Genomic DNA, 17589 nt, shown 5'->3' with positions numbered 1-17589 from the left:
CACAACCAATTAAATAAATAGTAACAATATTAGGAAATGGTCAGCTCATGGGGCAGGTTTATATATATATAATTTATGAGGAAAATAAGTTGGAAGGTCGCTGTTGTTCACAGTGACACTCATGATTTTGCCAAGATGATATCAGTACATATTATAAGTTTTACCCGTCGAAAGTTCAGACTTGATAGAGAGAGACAATGTAGAGTTGTTGGGAGAGTTTGGTGAAGACATTAACGTTTGGACCAAAACTTAGCTATATTTATATATATATATATATATATATATATATATATATATGATGAATTACTTGTGAGATTGACAATAGACGAACAGACAGATAGTAACTAGTTTCCCGAATAAAGAACTGGGGTCATATCAAGTTGGTTGGTTACCAGTTTCTGGTCACCAATGGCTGCAGATTATTTCATCTTGCGGTAGTAGGTGAGATGTTAGGTCATTTTTCTCCTTTTTATAATTTGATGGTGAGATGCCAATGCTCCCTTCCTATCGAAAACCCTACAAATTATATCACCATTTTTAATCATAACATATATATATATCAGTCATTTCTAAATTGCTTCTAAAACAAGTCAAATCTCAATCATGAATGAAAATCTTCTGTATCGTCCCTCATTTTTTCGTTTCATCCACCAACACTTAAAACATGCCTTCATTAATAAAAAAAAAAACCTTTCAACTTTATAAAAAATCAAAAAATAGGGCAACTTTCATTAATGCATGAGTTTTTTTTTTTTTTTTTGTTCCCGTAGAGAAAAAGACAGTGAGTAGTGAATGTACAAAAATCAAAATTAAGTAGTATCAGTCATCACGGCGTCTACCGAACAATTGAAGATTATGGGTCCTAATTAATTACCGTAATTTGAAGAATGTCTCAGCACATGATTGGGAGCCCCTGTTCATTAATTTTCTTTTCAGGTTTGTGAGGGGAAGTGGATTGCAAGAAATTGAGACACTAATTAGGTGCAAGTCAATTAAGTCGTTTCCAGGAGTGTTACGTAAACGCAATTGATTGACTATCAGACACTTTGGCCCCACTCACCAACCCTTTTCCCATCAGCTCTTTGCCGTCTCTGTTCATCTTCGTGGCTTCGTGTTCTTCAGCGAGCGGTTATCTAACTCATCTAGACTGAGATCAATATTTAAAACGTTTTGGATCCAATTACAACATCAACATAGTTGATACATAAAAAATATTTAGTGGTTTGAATTTGAAAGCGTTTGCATTGTTTATCTTTTTTAAGAAGTTCGGTATTGGTATGATTAATTGATAAACAAGTAGTTACATCGACGAAATCTCTAATTTTTGAAATAAATAAAAAACTGAATGCAACATAGTTCATCTAATTATAAAACTTAATTGCAATCTGAATTAATTGTAGGTTATAGGTTTCTCTTTGGGGGTATAGACTGATGTATCTGGGTTTATGATTGGTTGCAGGATTTTGGGAAATTGTGCCTATGATTATGGCATAATGGCCGATATAGGTGGCAATGTTCATGTTATTGCTGTTGTGATTTCTCTTCCTCCTTTTTAATGAAATTTTTTACCTTTAAAAAAAAAAGCCAAACTCCCTGAACAACCCCCACAGCGTTTGCATTGTATTATTCAATTTATGGTGAAAAACACATTTAAGATTTTAAATATTAATACGATTTTTCACCCAAAATATGACTCTAAGAAATATTACAAAACAAGGAAAAAGAAAAATTCAAGCAATCCTATATCTCAGAACAGGACCAAACTTGAGCAATCCAATACATTTCATCTTGATTTGTTCATTTTTCTCTCACCAACCTTGTTGTGCTTTCAAAAGCTTCAACCCGTTTATTCATTGGACTTGTATGAGCTTTTTTTTTTTTTTGAAAGGTTTGAGCTTTTGTATGAGCTTCGACGGAGTACTCGTGTGATTCATGACAAGGCGTTCTAATCCCAACCACAAAATGGTGTCTAAAATTCAATTGGGTTAGTTGAGGGAAGGACTGGTTTTGGAGTCCGCGCTCAGTAGGTTACCTGAAATATGATTTGAATATTATACTCCTTTTTTTAGTCCAAGAAAAAGCAAAGGTCGCTTTTAAATTTTATATTGTCTTTTTTAGTTTTTAAGTTTCTACATAAACTTTTCTTGACATGACCATTTACATTAGAAAATTAACATATACCTAACTCGGTTTGTACTCCATGTGGTGCATTTGTCCTACACTAACAGAAACAGCACTTCCAGCTTTGACTCGGCCATCAAATTTTACCGTTGACCTACTATTCTTTTCTCCCGCTTGTCAAAAGGCCGCCGAGATTATCACAGCAAAGAAATCTGACCCGACTGTTATAGAAAAATGCCTCCCCTATGATTGCTCCTTATGGGTTACGTCACCAGAAAATTAAAATAGTTTTATGGATTTTCAAAGATCATGGTGAGGGTGAAATAGTATTGAAATACGTAGAACCTACCAAAGTATAAAAATGTGTTTGGGAGCGAGAGAGAGAGGGTGGGCTGTGGGGTCCTGTCTTTTAGGTGGTGGGCAGTTGTACATGGGGAATTTGGGACCAAGAGCGAAGTGGTTGAGGCAACGAACGATAAATAACTCCACTTTGTGCCTGGCATGTCCATATCCTCAACTCTCCAATCTCACTTCTTTCTTCAGCGTTTCACGCTGTCCAAACTCCAATATCCCAACCAAAGAAAACAATGGGTTCAACCGGTGAAACCCAAATGACTCCCAACCAAGTCTCCGACGAGGAATTAAACTTATTCGCCATGCAACTGACCAGTGCCTCAGTTCTACCCATGGTCCTCACGTCAGCCATAGAACTCGACCTGTTCGAAATCATGGCCAAAGCTGGTCCAGGTGCTTTCCTGTCCCCAAACGAATTGGCTTCCCAGCTCCCCACAAAGAACCCTGATGCACCTGTCATGCTAGACCGCATCTTGCGCCTCCTTGCTAGCTACTCCGTTCTCAATTGCTCCTTGCGTACTCTTCCTGATGGCAAAGTGGAGAGACTCTATAGTCTTGGTCCTGTCTGCAAATTTTTGACCAAGAATGAGGATGGTGTCACTCTTTCCTCCCTGAGTCTCATGAATCAGGACAAGGTCCTCATGGAGAGCTGGTAAGCGCTAAACCTTGATTAATTTTGCTCCTTGCTTTTTCTCTATTCCCCTTTATTTGTTTATTTCTCCAATTCTTCTTTCATTTACGCCCCAAAAGGAAATATTCATAGCTACTTTATCTGGTGAACTTTACTCATATCATTATTGTTGGTGTTGTGATAAAAGTTGGTTCCCTCAACCTTTCATTTCTTTTCTGAAGTTAAGTAATTCATTGACTAGAGTATTCCATTTTCGGAAAGCGTATATTTAGGAGTATTTACCTCTCTTTCAAACTTTCTAACATTATCTTCCTATTTGTCTATGCTTGAAAGAGACTAATTAACAACTATATGCGTGTGTATTATATATAACTTAAATATAAAATTTTTACTTAATTATGCTTCATATATATGTTTACGACTTTAAATTAACTTGTCACGCTATCAATTTTACCATATAGTAATAATTATACTTGAAGATAAAATTATGACCCTAATACTCAAAAGATAGATATGTCGGTCAAGGTAGCGGTAGAAACAAAAACAAAAACAAAAGCTAGGCAGGATATGTTATACTCGTACTCTATAGTTAGGTAACTGTGATAAACAATTGGGGCCAATACTGTTTGAAACTTGAGACAACTAATACCCAACTTTTTTTGTTTGAAATATGAAATGGAAAAATGATGCAACTATAAATCAATAGGAGAATATACGAATTTTCATCATCTCCTTGGGGCCAGTGGGTTTGTTCATCCACCGTATGGAAAATATGTGAATGATTGGCTTATTCTTTTTTTTTTTTTGGATCTTATCTCGATCAACCACGACAAACTTAAGTTACAAAATAAGTATTCAACGAACATCAGAAGATGGAAACATAAATATATTGAAAAAAAGAACTATTCTTAAATGTTTATAAATATATAAGTAGAAGTATTCCAGTGCAAGAGACAACTCATTAATCATGATGATGGTGACTAGAAGGAACAACTTAAGACGCACTATATACACAATCAGGTCTTTATCGTTGAAGTAAAATACGAGTATTCTGAGGAGACTGATGTGCATTCACTATGATGAAGCAATTGGTTGACACTCAGAAGTAAATTCAAACCAGAACAATTTTCAAAACAGTTGATCAAAAATTTTCAGAGGAGGTCAGGCCAACTAATTGATTTTGCTAGTATTTGACCCTTCCTAATGTAGAATATTTAAAAGCCAAATGATGTACAAAAACTGGGCTGCTGTGAATGATCAAGGTTTCAACATCTCAATTAAGGAAGTTCTCTCCTCGCCCTGAAATAAACTGCTGATTTGTAATAGTAAAGTCACTAGTTCATCTACATATAAAGCGAAGATATATTATCCTAACTGAGATTGGACTGAGAACTATGCATTGTTGGACTGTTTGTAGGTACTACTTGAAAGATGCAGTGCTGGAAGGTGGAATTCCGTTCAACAAGGCCTATGGTATGACCGCATTTGAGTACCATGGCACAGATCCTAGATTCAACAAGGTTTTCAACAGGGGAATGAATGATCACTCTACCACTACCATGAGGAAGATTCTTGAGACCTACGATGGCTTTGAGGGAGTCAAAACACTGGTTGATGTTGGCGGTGGTATTGGTGCCTCACTTAGCATGATCATCTCCAAGCACCCCTCCATAAAGGGAATTAACTTTGATTTGCCTCATGTCATTGAGGATGCTCCAGCTTATCCTGGTATCACAATATTCTCCATCCTTCACTGGTCATTTTAATAACCAACTGGTCTAAATCTATTGAGTTACTTTGAATTTAATTACTAAGTGCGTATAAGCAGTTAATTATTGTAGGCAACGGTAAAATTTTAGATGGACATCCGATTCAAAATCAATTGACAATAAGTGAAATGGTCTTTAGAATGGACACCTCAACTTACTTGATGTGGGATTAACTTTATCACCAATTTAATATTTATTCAGGACATTGATTGCATTGTGGACTAATATTTGTATCCTAACAAAATGAATTTCTTCATTTCCTCAATCTGTGGACAATACTGCATTGTTCCTTATCATGTTTTAGAAATGAAATTTTACTGTGTTCTGTCTATAGGTGTGGAGCATGTTGGTGGAGATATGTTTGTAAGTGTTCCGAAAGGAGATGCCATTTTCATGAAGGTGAGTTTGAATCAACTGAAAATCTCTGTTGTACCTACCCATTATGTGGCTTGTTGATTAGTTGAACTCAACAATCTGAGAAATAATGGAGCTAATGAATGACATGTGGAATTAACACACCACTAACTCTCAACTTGGTCCCCTTTGACTTAACTCTATGGTGTGTTCCATTCACCTCTAAAGATTTTTCCTTCTCCCATTCCCTGTTTATTTTGCAGGGGATGGCAAGAAGCCTCTAGAAAATCTATAAATAAGTTCTTAGACCAACAATTCTAATGCAGTGTTCCACTGATTCAAATTAATTGCTGAAGTTCCTTTGTGAAGTAAAGGAAACTCCAGGCTGAGATATTCCTTTTCTTATAATAGGCACAGTACATGCGGGTGCAAGTTCACTTTTGACTGGTGCATAAACCATAATGTAAAACAAGTACTAAAAATTGTATTAGCCTGATCAACCATGATTTGTGCTCTTGACATGTATGTGCAATGCAGTGGATATGTCATGACTGGAGCGATGAACACTGCTCCAAATTTTTGAAGAACTGCTATCAAGCTTTGCCAGACAATGGAAAAGTGATTGTTGCTGAATGCAATCTCCCAGATTACCCAGATCCTAGCCTTGCCACAAAGTTAGTTGTCCATATCGATTGTATCATGTTGGCTCACAACCCTGGTGGGAAAGAGAGGACTGCGAAGGAATTTGAGGCCTTGGCAAAGGGTGCAGGATTTCAAGGTTTCCAAGTAAAGTGTTGTGCTTTTGGCACTTATATAATGGAGTTTCTCAAAACGGTTTGAATCTTTGGCTTTGCTACATGCTTCACCATTACCTTTGGATTCTAAGCTTAATTTGTGATTTTCTCAAAGGTGGCTCTCCGAAATACATAGTTCTTCTTGCTCACAGAAAACAATAAGAATGAGATTTTATGCTTCTTGTGTAAAATAAATACTATTTTATATATGTTGATAAATGTACCCCCTTCCTCACTGTAACTATTAAAGAAAGTGTTGTTTAATGTCTCAAAAAGGCATCAAGCATAAACTTTGAGAACAAATCATGAAGAAGCTGATTGTATAAATACTCATTTTGTTTGCGGGCATTTTCTTTTACCAAAGCTTGGGAAATCGTTCTTCAATTATCTTGGTAGCCCACAGCTAAATCATGCCTTGTGACAATTTCAGCAGAATACCGGAGATGACTTAATTGGCTGTGCTGGCAGATATTGCTAATAGTTAGAATCAGAAGGAATAGTGTACCAGTGATCCTGGAAAAAGTATGGGTGGAAAAATTGATTACGAAAGGAAATGGGTCTAAGAAACATCATTATAGATCAGGGTCGACTTCACCCATTAAAGTTAAAGGGACACGTTTATTTCAGAGAAGAGAAGCTTGGGCAAATACGAGAACTTATAACAAATGGAACCTTCTTAATTTTGCCTTATTGAGATCTAGAATTCAATGATAAGTGCATGTCCTTTGTCGAGGTTTTCAATCCATATAATTGGTGAACTTAAGACTAGGACGACCAACAGATGTCTATATTGCATATGCAAATTGTATGAAAATGCTAAAGCATGTTCTTTTTAAGTTTTGATGCAACGGTATAGAAATGATTCACTACTTATGAAATCCAATCTCGAGGTCCAGTTAAAAAACAAAGATGCATTGTAACTTGGTGAATGTGGAGGCTAGCAACCTTGGTGGAAACTACACTACCAGGGCCGGCAAATCACTTGTTCTATTTATCGATCCCGAATCTGTTGAGAAGTTGATATAATGTCTATCTATTAAATGATCAGGAAATCCCGAACTTAATTTATTGAAGTGGAATTTATTTAATTACTACTTCACACTTCCTATTCTATCTTCGGTTTTTCCTAAAACACCATATTTTATTTATTCACCAAATTTAGCACTTGGCAACACAACGAAGAGCAATCTACACAACCCTGCGAGTGAGTGCATATATATTCGCTATGCAAGAGTATGCACATATGCTTCCAGAGAAACTAGTGTAGTTGATCAGAATGGGCGCAAGGCATCCAGCACCCGCTTCGCTTTGCCATTAGCAAAACTTCACCTGTACGGCAGCAAAAGCTGTCAGTTACTAGGCTCAAATTACATTCACAAACAGCAAGAACCATTTCATTACACATAACATTGTCCTGCATAAGACCACTTTATGACGGATAAGATTGTCCTGCATGCTGGAATACAATAATATAGGGAAGTGCAACATCAGTACAAAATAATCCCATGCTTCTTTGTGGACCAATAATCAAACCACAATCAGCAGAAATTTGGAAGTTCTACAAATGGATATGTTACGGTAGGCTACCAGCATATGGCAGTATGCTGCATTAAAAAATGGCACACTGCCATGAATAATAAAGGGGAGTTCTACTGATGCTGCAGTTAATTATGCATTTTGGTAATATAAAACCAACGCCTGTAACTGCCAGCAAGCAGGCAGTTGATCCTGACAAGTCGACAAAATGATAGAATAAGTACCGAAGATCAACCAGACGGTGAGCTGGTATTAGTTCTTGAAAAGTTCCAAACAATGTTCTTGGTCCAGGTTCCTGCTCCAAAACTTACTGTAATATTCTGCATAAGTAAAATCCCTGTATACGGCTCCAGATCCATCTTCTGTAAGAGGTTTTGCAGGGCTGATCAAGGCATGGTCATATGGGCAGAGAAAGGAAGCAACAGACATCCTTGGCTTATCAGCATTCACAATGGCTCGATGCCACACGCTCTTGTACTTCCCATTACTCAATGCCTGCAATCATCGATGTCAGGACTGATTTGCTAGGAAGCTTGCATATTGGCAAACCAAGTGTAGTTTAGAAGACAAATTAATTAGTCATTCATTCCAACATCCTTACCTTTGTACTTTTCGTTATACCTTTCGAGTTTAATTATGAATAACTTCACAACGTGCACAAGGCAAAGTAGTAGTAGTGGTGGTACTTATATACATTACCTGTAATTGGTCACCAATGTTAATGACAAAAGCATTTGGGTGGGGATTAACTGCAACCCATTTGCCGTCTTTGAGTACTTGAAGGCCCGCGACTTGCAAGTCTTGAAGTAAAATTGTAAGAGCATTGGGGTCTGTATGTCCTGGCAATCCATAAGTCAGCTCTGGCTGCGGACATGGCGGATAATAGTTCACAGCCATATGCTGCCCTTGCTCCCCCAAAACGTTCTTTATGTAATCTTTGTCCAGGCCTAAGCTCTCTGATATTAATTCTTGTAACCTATACCCAAGTTCTCGAACTTCTACACAATAATGGCTCACAATTTCCCTGTCAATTCAAGTCAATTTGGCAATTTAGGCATTAGAACTCTCTCCTCCACGGATGTATCAAACTAAGAAGGAAGTACATATGCATGTATCTGCTTATGACTAGTTCTACTATCTTTTTTGGCTGAGCCTTTACAGGAGTAGTGGTCTAATTTCCAAGCATTCCTCCAACAGTAGAACAAAAAATGATTCGCTCTCTTAAAATCTGGGGCCACCCTGAAAAATACTTCACTTGACAAGAGAAACAATGATGATGACTGATAAGACAAAACGTGTGGGGAATGAAAGAGTACTATATACGCATAACTTCTCATTGATTCGGCCGATAAAAGGTACTAATAGTTTTAAGTATTATCAGCAAAGCTTTTTTAGTTTTAAATCCTCGGATGAATAGATATCCATACCAGTAAAATCTCCTAAACCCTTGTAGTCTTTCTCCATACTCTTTTTTTCTCTTCTTCTTGTTTTGGTTTTAGTTTATTTCTCATTTTCTCTTCCCTACATCATTAAACACTGTATTGAGGAAAACCAAGTTCTTTGCCCCTCTTTTCTTTTTTTGTGCTACCCACTGATCAGTTCCTCTATTCCTTGTTTTGTTTATAATTTCTTGTGTGATGGATTCTTATAAGCTTTTGCCCAATTGCTCTGGATCGGGGGTTGATGGAGGTTGGGTTGGCAGAATTGTTCTAAGATTTCATCGGACAAAAGATGGAATGATAGCATCTTGGAAGTCAGTCTGGATTCTGGGGGAGATGGAGTGGCTGCAAAGGTGCCCCTTGCTGATATCATTTCTTAATCATCCATAGGCGTAGTATCCAAAAAACCTCCATAATTATTTAAAAAAGTTCAACCAAAATCATTATTCCTTTATTTTTTTCCAATCAAGTTAAAAAAAACAAAAATTCAACTTATTTTTTTCTATTATAACCGTATCTTATGGTTCATTCTTACAAATAAAAAATATGTTTCTTGTCAAAGCAATTAAATTTAATATATTAATATTAAATTACTACTTGATCCTTTCAACTTAAAATACATTATTCTTCGAAGAAACTCAAGAAACTTAATATCATAAAATATGCAAATGAAGATGAAGATGATCATAGTTTGAAAAGTAAGAGTCAGTAGAATAAAATCTTCCCCTTGAATTCTTGATGCATGGATATTTTGGAGAGTCAAGCAACTAAGAAAATTCATAAGGACTCTACAATCCCCCCCGAAAGGCAATTTTCAAACGTCCAAGCCATCACCATCACAATTATAGGTTACAAATGGAAAAGGAAGAAAAACCAAACCACCGCCACTAGCAATTATGAAGTTGAGTCATTTCCATATTTTATATATGGGGTTCAATGTATCTGTGTTTATGTATTTTTAGCCAAGGCTTTCATTAATTAATTATTCAATCTTATCTATAATTTCAATCATCATTAACTCATCTAAAATATCAGCAGTTCCAAGATTGTATTTCAATAAACCCGCTATAAGACATGTTTAGCTTGTAAATAATTTGAAAGAAAATGAGGAAATTATGAATTATTATTAGTAAATACGAAATCTAGGATTATTTTACAAATAAACCAAATTAATAGCACTCTAAACCAAATAAGAGAATATAATCTTTGTATCTGATAATATGTTTAGTCATTAACACACGTTGAATTTCTACCCATGATTGTGTTTGACAAGATAAATTGATGAAGGATAGAACAAAATAAAAGTCAATAATAACATAATAATAAAATAGTTAGTAAGCAAGTAGTAAATAGGAACAAATAGAAGTGATTCTAGAAGAGCCTCAGTCGGCTCCTTGTAGCCAAAGCTTAATTATCACTAGAGCTCTGGGCCCAAAATTCAATTAATTTGGGTGTCCTTTTCCAATCTGATTACGTCAACACGGCTTTGAGCTCGTGATGTCACTAGGACAGTGTACTCTACGTTTGGGTTCACCGCCCCTTAGCCTAAATGTATCTGATCTGAGCCTTTTTTTGCAGTTATCACCGTTAATTACGTTCGCTATAATTAGATAACAAAGTCTAAAAGTGAAAGTGGGCCAATCTCAGCTCCGATTTCTGCGACTACGCGAACAAAGACTTGATCATCACGGACCAAGTCGTTTGTCCACTACCCATAAAAGGCTAAGACGCCTGGCCCACGGCCGACCCATTTAGTGGTGTGTCGACATCCTCATGAATCACTAGGGTTAGAACTACTCGCTGCCGCCTTGCTCAGCCTTGAAGTAGCTATCCAACCGATAAATTTGACATTAACACCCTGCTCTCTCAACTTGTATATACTATGCTAATTTCACTCTCAAACTTTGAATACCTTTTCCTTTCTTACGTGTGTGATTGCGGAAGGAAAACATTTAAAAATCTTTTCATCTGAAAATAACATTTGCTTAGGCATAAATTCAATGGAGATTATGAAAAAAATATCCCAGCTCAACTGGGGCTTCTTTGGTTCCTTGAGGAAAGTAACTAAGGACTTGGGTAAAAGAACGTTTTCAATATTAGAAGTAGTGAGCTAAGTTCTTCCGGGGGGGAAATAAAAAAAAAAAGGAGAGGGCCTGGTTCTGCATGAACGTACATCTGAACCTGACGTCTGTCTGTCTGTCCTTCTGTGTCTGTCCTTAATTTGCGAACAACCAAGTAATGAAGCACGTGCTCAACCCTAAACTTTTAGCCTGTCCTTTCCGTCAACCTTTTGGGTCGGAATACGTTTTAGTAAGTTTTTATTTCTCTTCTGACGGGAAAAGTCTTTAATTTTCTCCTATTTACTAAATCTAAAGAATCCATTCCTCCGTGCTTGCCGCCGATTTTTCGCAAAGTTACAATTTCTTATTGCCTTAATAATTTTGCTTTGTTAGATTTGAATCTTTATGCATGCCGTCACCTTAACCACAAAACACAGTAATCCCACCCCCAGAACTATCATACTATACTTGACAATACAAACTTTTCAGAGCTTCTTGTTGTCGATATATGAATATGAGTGACTTGGTCTAGAGTGTTGCTTTTATGGACTAGCTAGGGAGTAGGGAATGAGGGATAAGTAAACAAATGCATGAATAAAATGAATGGCTCATCACAAAAATAGCAAGCAAAGGCATGTAATTTTAAGCAACAAAAACATCAAAACATGGCCACCGGGGGCTTTATCTAAAAGAACCCTTACTGCTCACCACATTGTTGAGTTGTTGTGGTCTATAGATCACCAACGAACTCCTAGAAAAACCACGTGAGCACATGGCCAAGTTATGAAAAGGGTACCAATCTGCAACATACAATAGGGGGACCAATGGAAGAAAAAGAATCGAGAGGAGACTTGTCTCCGGGATTTGGTAACCTAAAAGGTTTGGATATTTTTGCATGAAAAGAAAAAGACTAAAATTCCATTTTTAAAGACACCCTAAATATATTACATTAAGAGAATAAGCCTTGTGATTTTAAAAAAATATTATTATATCTTATATGATTAAAATATAATCAGATAGTTATAATTCATCAAATTTAATAATATGTCAATATAATACAAAAGTAACAGAACATTCGATTAATCTTTTAAATAAATATCAGATCAGATCAGATTTGTTTATCACGTGCTCCAACAAAGTGAGAGAAAATCATAATGTTCATGCACTAACTGGTTTATTACTTTTGATTTCATGCATAATATTCTGACTATCTGAAGAGTTCTATTTATTTTAAGAATGTTTTAAGAACATGAAATAAAAAAACTCAAATAGTCAGAAAAACTAACAGTTTATTTCTTTGCAAAATAAATGTATTAAATTAATCTTATTTAAGTGTGAGCTGAATCATCGTTAGAACATGCATGACATATACAATGAAAATGAATGACGTTAGGCAAATTACGTAGCTCTGACGAAGGGTTTTTTTGGGCATTATCGTTCAACTAATTACTGCCATTACTTTTAATTTTCCTAAATAGATTACAGAGAAAGGCAATATGTAGCAAATGAGAAGGAAAAGAAGAGAGAAGGCTTACTTGAAGGAAGAAGGATTAGAGGGCCACTCGGGAACATACTTGTGGAGAGGATAGCAGTGCAGTCGTAGATAATCCCTCCAGTTGTGAACCTTCTCCTTATTCACATTAAAACTGGTAGAAAGTCTCATTGTCTTGGAAGGGTCATCCGAGTAGAGCTTCAGTTTCTCCTCCACCGGCAGCCCGAAGAAGTCATGCGCCACTTGGAACATTCCTTCCGTTGCTTCTTTGGAAACTCCGTGATTAATAACCTGGTCATCAAGCCCACTTTATATTTTATAACTAACACTATCAAGCAAAAAACAGAGGGCGACGATACATCGAAAAAGCCAGGAAATTTTAAAAAATACACTAACAGCAACAAATTTGTGAATATTGGAGTAGCTACTACCTGAAAAAATCCATAGAAAGTGCAGGCAAGAGCAATTTGTTGTGTAATTTGGCTTCTGTCCTTACACCCCAAGTCGATGACAGGGACGTTTTCGCATTCCAAGACTTCAGACAAGCGGGGACGCTCAGATTCCGGTCTCACATAACTTTCTGGCAAGTTAGTGTAGCGAATTCCAGTGGAAAGAACCTTTGTTTCCATGCCAAACGATTAATATATGACAACAATCAAGAAAAGAAATAGAGACGGTACTTGGGGTTAGGGGGGGGAGTGTTGAGACGGAGAGCAAAAGGGCAAGACCGCTTTTCCCCCAAATTCATTAGCTTCCAGGAGAAAGAATACCTGGTTTCAAACTTACACTCGATTTTTATTTATAGATATTATAAATAGAGAGATATATTATTTTTTAAAAAACCGAAAGTAAATGATTAGTTTAATTTTAAAGTTAGGATGCATATGTGTAATTTTTTTTATTCGTTTTTGTCGAAAATTTATATTCTTAATAACATCAACGAAAAGTGATCATACTAAAAATGAACAAAATAATCCATTAAATTAATCTGTCGTTGATAATAAAGATATAGTTGATACTATTACGAAATTTAAGGCGTTGGGGCTACTTGTATCGTTGACGAGCATTTTTTAAGTCTACAGTCCAATGCCTCCTAGACACTTGTCTGCAATGATTATTAGCGGGGTTGTCATCTCTGGCGCTGCTGTGCAAACTACACCTCAGGAGAACCAAAAACTCAAAGCAATTAATTATGTACAAATAAATTACTCCAAAATTTAACCTTTGATTGTCTCAGTGGCCTTCTAAAGTGTTATTATACCACACTGTTTTAAGATTTTGTATCTTTTCTTTGTTTTGTTTTATATAAAATTTCTCCATTTGTGTACGCAAATAAGGGCAGGCATTTTGCAGGCTCTTTACGCTTAATTCGTGGTGTGGGTATAAGAAGCCAAGAAGCCGACGTGTATATGCAGTGTGTGATAGTGCGAGCAGCATCATGACCATCCATCACATTGCTAAACGTAATTAACTTTAATTAAAAAAAAGGAAAGAGAAAGACAAAAAGTGAGACAAGTTCAATAAAACTTTGGTATTTTATTAAATTGCGAATTCACTACGCATGGATCTGCCTCTGTCTCTTCCCTTTTGTGTAGAGTGTCCATTAGCGTTGAGGATAAAATCATGATAGAATTTGAATTTGGGATGCTGATTAAACGCAGTCAAACATTTTGTTTTCGAGGGGAGCGGGGGTGAGGGGTCTTGAAGATAGCCACGATGCATTTCAGTGGTGCAGAGGAAAGAAAATCTAAGGTTTGCAGATTGCTCAGAGCCACCAACAGAACTTTTTCTCATTGTGCCCTTACAGCAGGGATCTAATTAGAAGGTGATTCAATCAAATAAATGGCTTGTTTACTTCTTTTTTTGTATACTATGTTTAGATAGAAAAAAAAAAATTCATTGAAGGAAAGGATGTTGACTTATATTTTGGCCCTTCTTGCAGGTGCGTTAGTTAAAGTAATTATAAAAATTATATGAAATGACATAAATAAGGCGTCTCTGATGCATGTGAATAGTAACAGACAAGGTGCATTACCAGGTTTATACATGTAAAAAATAAAAAGATGCAACAGGGCTTAAGATGGAGCAAATGATTAGAGATCCATGATTGGTGTCAATATCGCCAATTCCCCTTTTACTTCTTCTTGCTGTCATAGCTACAGTTTCAACATGTGACGCAAAAATAAAGCTCTAAACCAATGTGGGTGCATCAACTGTAAATATGTTTTTGCTCACCCCTTTCACATTTTGATGGAGTGAACATATTTGCCGTAGTTTATGTTACGTAGGGTGCAAGTTTCACATAGTGTGATAGCCTTTTTGTTTATTTAAAAATAAAATTTTGTCATTAGAAATTATATATGTCACGTTTTGATAATTTGGATCCGATTTTATCCTTTCGTATTTGTTGAGACATCAATTCGCACTTTGTAATATAGTGGAGGTCGCTTCTTACAAAAAGTAAAGCTACTAAGGAAAACAGAGCAAGCAGCGGCAAAATACATGCGTAGAGACCTTTGCTGCTGCTAATGTAAAGAAAACACCTGACTAACATGAAACATAACTTAGGACATAATTCCTTTATCTTAATTATTCCATCCGGCATAATACGCCAGGTGTCGCTTCTTTCGGTTTTAATTTTCATGCGATACTAAAATGTAATGTTGGAAAAACAATAGCATTCTAAGTATGCGGGCGGGCTCCCAACAAGCAAATAGAATCAACAAATACGTGATTCTTAATGAATTAATGACAACCAATGAGATTGGTGGATTGGATGAGGTTTTTGCAAGTGATGAAGTAGAGTGACACGTTGACAAACGTCCTGCTGTCGCCAAAAGCTAATGCTTTGTAACTAATGGCAGTCAGGGCGTAGTGATACTTTTTCCATTTAAAAGTCTTACTCTATATCACCTTCTGCCATTTATTTCTGAAATTGAAACGTGAAAACCACGTCGGTGTGGTAATTAAATCAACATCAATACTTCTTTTTTTATTATTATTATCTTGTCCAATTATTAGGAATTGAGCTTTTTGTTATTTTTCTTTAAACATTTTAGTTAACAACGGCAAATTAAAAAATCCATTTAAGATCAAATATCATCTCACCTTCTCCTTAATCCACAGAAACAAATTTTTTTAAAAAAAAATTCATCTGGAAAGATAAAAAGATAGGGTACCCTTCAAACCTTGTGATATATCTCTCTACCTCGAGGAAACGACATCGAATAGGTTTAATGATAAGAAAGCATAATAAATTAAATTAAAATTACCAGATAATAATTTTTTAAACAAACTCAAATTTCATTTTTAACTTTTTACGTTTTGAAATTTGTGCTCGAGTGCTCAAGTGTATCGGCCTTCCATTCGCTACCCTTGCGCTCCGTCATGTGGTGACAAAGGTTGGGCCACCGACGACTGCGAAGAGCGTAGTTGATACTCTGCGTGCAGTCTGGGCAATGCTATCGAATTGACTTATTTTGTCTCAACTTAGTACTCAGTTCAATTTCCTCATTTGACTTCCTTACCTCTTTCTCTGCTCCGATTCAAATGTATGGCTTTTCTTTCATCCACGTTGATGCAAGACCCGCTCTAACAAAAATGATGGACGCAATGTAAGATTTTTTCTTTTCTTTTTGTAATGGCTAATTTTCCTTTTTTTCCCCTTTATCCTAATTAATGGAACTTAAAAAGATATACCTGATAATGATATTTCTAGTGGTAAACATGGTGCCGGTGAGTGATCTTCAAGTCAAGATCACATATCAGTCAAGTCATGTGAAATCAATCTTATAAATTTTGGAACAAGAATCAATCTATACTTTTATAAGACGAATTTTAGGATCTGTTAGAACATCGCTATTTAATTTTATAATTTATTTAAAATAATAATATTTCATTATTATTTCATAAATATTATAAAAAATCCATACATTTCACATTATAATTCATTTATTCATATATTGTTTAGCTTATTTACTTTTAAAATTTTAACGTTTTGTTTAGGCTTATTGGTAGCTTTTTTTAATCTTTCCCTTCATTATTTGTATTGGATATAAAAGTTTTAAGAACCTAACGGTTTAACTTAACGATAAACACCTTTTAAAAAAGTATTTTTTTAATAGGTTCAAGTCTTACCATTTATAAATATTTAATATATTTCTTTTATAATTTTCAAATGATTATTAATTTAGAATAAGTCCACAAGTTACTGTCGCAGTCCAATCCTTAGATATAAGACAGGTGCGTAAGTACCTAAAATCATGAACTATCTAAAATGGGTCCAAATCCATTAGTATAAGACACCCTTAGGTATCTCATAAATAAAAGCCTCTCCCTCTTACACTTTGTTTGATAGGAAGAAAAAGAAAGAAACGGATGGAGAAACTCTTTTTTTTTTTTTTTTTTAAGTCTTTTTGGTAAGATGGGATTAAGAGAATGGAAGAAAAATGATATAATGCTCAAATAAATTTTTGAATTATTTAAAAAAAATTGAATAAGTATTTTTTTTATTACACTCAATTAAGTATTTATATTTTTATTTAGAATCAAGTAAGTTTTTTGATTAATAATTAATTAATTATCACTTGTCATTTTATATCCACAAAATAATAACATAGTCTTAATGTGAAAAATAAAATATATTACATATTCATATTATCATGTCAAACTAACATATTATATTATCATCAATTGCAATATGTAAACATATCATATCATTATCAATTATAATATGTTAGTATGTCACGTCATTGTCATATTTTATAAAATGACAAATAATATTTTGACTAAATTAATCATTAGTGATAAGTGTTTATTTGATTTAAAATAAAAATATAAAAACTTATTTTACTCAAAATAAAAATAAAGGACTTTATTTGATGTAATAAAAAGTATGAATTTATTTGAATTTTTTGAAATAGTTAAGAGAATTTTTTAGATAATAAGCCAAGAAAAATGAATAGATTTGCCATTTTCCTTTCCTTTCAAATCCAAATCTTTTCAAAAGTGAAAAGATACATCAAGTTCTTATATATTTT

General features: G+C 35.1%; 2 protein-coding genes across 2 annotated transcripts; one reads left to right on the top strand and one right to left on the bottom strand.

Annotated features, from left to right (window-relative positions):
- Positions 1–2617: 2617 nt before the first annotated feature.
- On the top strand, positions 2618–6326 carry OMT1 (O-methyltransferase 1). Its single transcript, XM_007039153.3, has 4 exons — positions 2618–3127; positions 4524–4834; positions 5210–5274; positions 5767–6326. Exons 1-4 carry the CDS (start codon positions 2709–2711, stop codon positions 6067–6069), a joined length of 1098 nt encoding a protein of 365 aa, XP_007039215.3. The 5' UTR covers positions 2618–2708; the 3' UTR covers positions 6070–6326.
- A 714-nt stretch (positions 6327–7040) lies between these two features.
- On the bottom strand, positions 7041–13365 carry DMR6 (2-oxoglutarate (2OG) and Fe(II)-dependent oxygenase superfamily protein). Its single transcript, XM_007039152.3, has 5 exons — positions 12982–13365; positions 12594–12841; positions 8259–8583; positions 7784–8054; positions 7041–7352 (listed from the first exon to the last, which is right to left on the bottom strand). Exons 1-4 carry the CDS (start codon positions 13177–13179, stop codon positions 7812–7814), a joined length of 1014 nt encoding a protein of 337 aa, XP_007039214.3. The 5' UTR covers positions 13180–13365; the 3' UTR covers positions 7041–7352; positions 7784–7811.
- Between the last annotated feature and the right edge of the window lie 4224 nt (positions 13366–17589).

This window comes from Theobroma cacao, chromosome 3 (assembly GCF_053813885.1).
Source record: "Theobroma cacao isolate CCN51 chromosome 3, ASM5381388v1, whole genome shotgun sequence".
In the NCBI taxonomy this organism is placed as follows: domain Eukaryota; kingdom Viridiplantae; phylum Streptophyta; class Magnoliopsida; order Malvales; family Malvaceae; genus Theobroma; species Theobroma cacao.
This window is presented reverse-complemented; position numbering and strand designations above follow the sequence as displayed.